This window comes from Ascidiella aspersa, chromosome 2 (genome assembly GCF_963924565.1).
Source record: "Ascidiella aspersa chromosome 2, kaAscAspe10.2, whole genome shotgun sequence".
Taxonomy (NCBI): domain Eukaryota; kingdom Metazoa; phylum Chordata; class Ascidiacea; order Phlebobranchia; family Ascidiidae; genus Ascidiella; species Ascidiella aspersa.
The window spans coordinates 18,006,484-18,012,382 of NC_139448.1; the positions used below are offsets into that span (position 1 = coordinate 18,006,484).

General features: G+C 33.9%; 1 protein-coding gene across 1 annotated transcript; it reads right to left on the minus strand.

The window, feature by feature from the left end:
* Nucleotides 1-645: 645 nt before the first annotated feature.
* On the minus strand, nucleotides 646-4,265 carry LOC146164142 (uncharacterized). Its single transcript, XM_083382354.1, has 4 exons — nucleotides 3,325-4,265; nucleotides 2,467-3,162; nucleotides 1,579-2,407; nucleotides 646-1,514 (listed from the first exon to the last, which is right to left on the minus strand). The coding sequence occupies exons 3-4, from the start codon at nucleotides 2,130-2,132 to the stop codon at nucleotides 1,202-1,204; spliced, it is 867 nt and encodes a 288-aa protein (XP_083238480.1). The 5' UTR covers nucleotides 2,133-2,407; nucleotides 2,467-3,162; nucleotides 3,325-4,265; the 3' UTR covers nucleotides 646-1,201.
* Between the last annotated feature and the right edge of the window lie 1,634 nt (nucleotides 4,266-5,899).

Genomic DNA, 5,899 nt, shown 5'->3' on the forward strand with positions numbered 1-5,899 from the left:
TGATTATATCACGAAAGGTGATTTGTTAAGTCAAATTAGTGCATTGTCAAAGACCCGAAAGTCGAACTTTACTGCCATTGGATGCCCTAATTGTGGAAGACCTTTTTGCTTAGAACTGCACTAATTTCTGACGGATCGGGTGAATTTAACGTCGATCGTAATATTTCCAACTTAAAACTTTACCAAAAAGGTTCAACTAAAACAGATTTGCGTAACCATCATTCAAAGCTACAATAAGCGATTTTTCTCTGCATTACGACTCATCAAGAAGGCCTATCAATAACGAGGAATAATGTTGATGACACGTTTGGTATACCGCAGACCAGGTCAAACTACGGCTCGCCGAGCAATATAATTAGACCCGCGGCTCATTTACAATAAAACTTTTTTGGGCAGAAATAAGCCTTAATTTTCTAAACATATTTAAAGATCCTTTTAAACGGAATCACATGCTGTATTATTATGTGTTTTCGAGATCCCTTTGTTTGACGCGGCTCGCCAAGACATTTCTTGTTTCTTATGCGGCCCGCTGTCAAGAATAATAATTGCCCAAATCTCGTATACCGTTTTAACAAATCATAAATGATCGACGTAGTCGTAAAGCAAGTTGTTTTGCGTGTTCATATTATGTTTTTGCGTGTTTATATTATGTCGACGTCATCAAATGTATATTTTAACAGGAGAGAGACTGGGCCCCGTTCTACCAGACTCAATTAAATCCAAACTTCGACATTTTAACGTACAATGCGCTTTGGCAGATGGCAACTTTTTTATATAACTTCATTTTCAACGAATTTAGGTCACAAACACGTCGTATGTATAGCGATCGAATAGTTGATTTCTACAGATAACATTTTCAAATAATAAAGTGTAAAGGCAACAGCGTTTTAGGATTAGCTGATCACACGATTCTGCAGGACGGGTACTAAAAAAGGAAATATGGGGGAGCAACAGTTTTTTTCAACACGGGTTTACAAACATGCTTTAAATAGATGAACAGACTACCATAAGAATACAGTGTGGAAAATAAAAAAATAAACATGTAGTGCAATGTAATTCATGGTAGGAAACTTTAGACAGTGATGTATAATTCATGAAGCTATAGACGCGAGAAAATATATGGATTCACATTCTTAACAGTAGAAACTCATAAAAAAGTAATGATTACCTTTGAAATATTTATAACATATATACCCCTGAACTAGTTTCCCTTCTTAGTAAAATCATCCACATCCGTGAAAGATAAACTAAGTCCTCCAGACAGACTATTATCATCACACTCAGATTGAAAGTTTGCATGAACAAAAGAATACTCAACTGGAGTTCCTTGAATAGAGCAGTTATCAGTAATGGAAATTTCTTGGGTGCTTCTGTGATTTACCGGATCTTTTGATTTGTTATTAGCCCCTTGTTGTACAGACGTCTCAGCGTACTCATAATCACAATTTAAAATTTTAGGTTTTGAAGGGTTAAAATAATCCATCTCACATTCATCCATTAACCGAACCGGTTTCCTAAGACATAAAATCATTTAAAGGTCATAAATAATATAATATATTTTAATACTCCCTATCCTACCTGCACTTGTTTAAGGTTTTATCTGATAAAAAGGATTCCATAATATGTTTCCTTTTGCGATACCGAGTGATAAACACAAGGGAAGAGCAAAACATAAATGCCACAATTAAACAGATAGGTAGAGCCACTGCTAATGATATGGTTTGTTGCTCTTTCTTTGTGTCTTTAATTTGATAAATTTCAAAAACATTGACGTTTTCAGCAATAAATTCTGGCAACATTGAAAACAAAAATTCTTGCTTGGAACCCAGGTGGTGTAAATCTTCAAACAGCTTGTAATAATGAGTTTTAAAAATCCTGTAATTGATTTTATCAACAATCCATTGTACACTAAATCTTTCATTGATTGTGGTATTAAAATTTAAATTTGAGCAAGGAAAATAAGAATGTACTACAGTTAAATCAGTTGGGTTGACATGGGGTAAAAACATACAAAGCTTAAGTAAAAACTGTACTGTTAGAAATGATTCAAAGTTTTCTTTGTTGCAAATGAAATATTTATCAAGACTAGTTGTACCATTGACCTCCACCACATATGGTGGATTTGACAACATTTTGTTTGGAACTAATTGAATATAAAGTTGAAGTTTTGCAGGCCAAGCAACATTGAAGGTTGAAATAATCGCAATAGTTCCATTGACAGCTTTTGGCGATCTTCCATGACACAGTCCAAACCACAAGCTAGAAGTTGAATTATATTCTAACACCGTAACAGACCCATTGGTTTGTACAGTGCCTTTCTTGCTTGCTAAATAATAAAGCCAGTGTTTTGGAATTTCAATTGCAAACAGTTTTCCCACTTTGGCAATGATGTGGATTTTCTTAGTTTCTAAAATACAATTGATATTAAGTCTAAATTAAAATGTCAAACTATAAAAATAGCATTACCTGTATTATTTGAATCAATAGTATGTTGGGTTGTGTCTGAAATGCCAACAATCGACAATGTTGAATAATATACATTTGTTTAAATAGGAGAACACATACAATTGACAACTGTCATTGTTGAACATACACCACGACATCTACACTTGCCTCTACTGTGAAGTTCACTATTTTGAGAAGCACGACCCATCGTTGAATTGATGTGGTTACTTTCTACTGGCCCTTGTTTCATGATGATGTTAGTTGTGGTCAGTAAATCATGACTTGTGGGATGTGATAGCATTTGATTATAACTAAGTTGGTTAGTTTTAAAATCTGGTTGGAAAGTTTCAAAACTGTTAACATTGTCTTTGTTTGTGTTGCTTGGTAAAGTGTATGAATGAAAGCTAGTGTCTGATTTTGTTAAATCAAACAAACCAAAAATAGTATGTGGAACATACAATTCAGGTCGTGACACAAATAGCTGTTGCTTTACTGTATTTAAGTGCATTAAAGCATTAGTATAAGGAGGATTTGACACTGTGAAAATCTTTTGTGGATGTAGAGACACAAAGATTTGTCCACTACCAGAGGTAACATCACCGCTACCAGAGCTAGTACCTGAATTGATACCATAACCTTGTATGGTTGACATAGTAGAAGTATTATAAGTTGTTTGTATTTCATCCTTGGATTGTATGGATTGCGTAAAAGAGGTATCTAAAAACGTAGATTACAGGTTTTAAACAGTTGCAACATCTTAGTTTTAATACAAAAACCACAAACTTTTGTATTTTGTAAATAAACAAAATTATTTGATTTAAATTTTGAAAAAACTTCTAAAGGATACACATAAGCTATAAATATGTTTTCACTTCCAACCTGTATATGTATAGGATGATCCATTTGACAAAAAAGTTGAAAACGGTTCTGAATTTACTTTGTTGGGCTCTGGAACACTTAAAAATAAGTTGGATTTTGGTGTAAAAATGCCAAAGGGGTTATTAGGGTAAAGCCCAGGACTGAGAAGAACAAATCTTTTATTTCTTTTCAAAAATACATTATTTGATTCAATGTTAAGCAGTTTGGAAGTTGGTAAAGTACTCATCCAGGACACAGAGAGTAAACTCCAAGAATAAACAGCTGCTCCCAGTGCATTGTTAAACTCCTGACTTTGCAGAATTGACTTAAATGATAAAATCATATCCATTACATATTTATTTTTTTCATATTGGCAATTGTAGTCACTTGAAATCTTCCAAATTAAAGAAAATCCAGTGTGATGACTTGGTTTTACCAATACTTTACTTGATGGATTTTCAACTTGAATGTTTGCAACTATATTAACATGGATATGTTTTAAACAAGCAGAATAATCAAACATATATGGACTGGATTCATAAAAGGATTGTAGCTGATGCAAATTGCAAAGATTAATTGAAAGTTCTTTCTCCAATAGTTTGTCATAAACAAAAATCCTTGCTTCCTTTAATTTAAAAAACTTGGCAATTTTTTCATCATACAAAGTACCTAAATGGCGCGGACCGTGAACATTTAAAATACAATATAAGACTGGACATATCTGTGAAATATCACTGTGATAATTGTCATTTTTTTCAATAGTAAGATCCTCTTCCAGCTCAAGAATTTGCAAAATTTTGTAGTTAAACAAACTAATATTGAGAAATGTCAATATGATGCATAATGCTGTTATAACAACATTTTTCTGAAAAGCCATTTTTTAGATGAGGAACTCTTTGTTTGTCATACTTTCCATCACAAATACATCATAGTTTGAAACTTTCCTAATAAATAAAATATGTGTCCTAACTTCAGCTGTGCAAGAGCAATCAATTAAAAACATAACAAACAATATGTATTTGGCAATCCATACTAAGATGCCATTTGTTTGAAGAGTTAAAACACATTGCACATCATAGGTTCATGTCATAATAAGATCCAACGTATTTTTGTGCATTCTTGCGAACAATAAAGAATATGGCATAAAAATAACACAACAACAGCAAAATGACCTTACGGTCATAGAGATTTTAAATCAAAATAAGCCTTTACAAATTTAATAACAATTTTAGAATATTTATTTAACTAATTTAGCCTTTCAAGGCATCCTCACTTATTCCTAATAATAACAGCTTGTCAAAACTAGGATATTTATATCTTTTACAAAGGAATCACAATTTATAATATTTCATATAGACCCTTTTAGATCTGGCCATCCAAGACCTTTCCTGTTTGTCATAAGGCCCCTGTCTAAAATAATTGCCCACCCCTGCTCTAGATCGTACAAATAACTTCTTGTTAAATAGAATTTTGCTACGTCAGCGTAGAAAAGCAGCCCGGCCAAATACCCTATTGACAGCTCATGAGGCTATTTGACAGGCTAACAAGGTAATTCAAATCGATTTAAAAAAATAAACATTGAAATTATGCAAAACTGGAAAAATTAAATATAATACTACCACCACCCAAACGCTAAACCAACCCTAATAATTACAGTACCTATTGGTGCAAGTGTAAAACAGCAATCCGGTCAAATAGCCACTTCCATTTACGTCCAACCTAACTCACGTTTCACCTCCATGCGCTCTTTTGCTTTTCGTAAAGACTAGGCCTACTTGAGACTTGAGAGTCCTGTTAATGCTGGTAAACCTAATCTTTGTACCTACGCGGAAATTAACGTGGGCAGCTTTTGTGCGCTGTATTATTATATTCGGCGCTCTTTCACTTATGTACGTCAGTACGTGAAAATTAATAAAAAATAACTTTCTTCAAATGCCGCATACCACAACGCATATTGTTTGGGTTAGCGTTTGGATGAGGGTGGGTCAAGTTATTATTAATAATAAACATAATATTACTTGACCCACCCTCACCCAAACGCTAACCCGCACCCTAACCCAAACAATATGCGTTGTGGTATGCGTTATTATTTTGTTTTTTGCACAACTTTTCACATACATAAGTGAAAGAGCGCCTGATATTCAACCCTTCGTATTATGCAACGTGAAACACCGATCAAGACCGCTCCTGTGGATCTTTGTCAGTGGACACGGGTCACGTGTATTGTACTAGGTAGCGTAGTGGGTGATATTAGCAAAAATTACTAGCACTTGCTACAAAATTGTTGAGTTATCATTTAAGCCGGTTTTATGTGGAGATTGTCTGCCAAACTTATGAATTTTCTTTACTTTGATTTCCATGACAACGTTTTTAAAACGCAAACAAAACATAGAAACAATACAGACTTCAGCGTCCTTTTTCCTGGGGTATTACCAAAGATATTATAACCGGTTATATTCTCTTTGGGTATTACACAGTTAGGCCTTTAACACGTCGTCTTTTCCGAAAAAAAAAGAATGGTCCTCCTTAGGACACAAGGAATGCAACAAAAATACCGTTTAAAAAACTAATGACGTTGTACCGGCGATGTTGATTA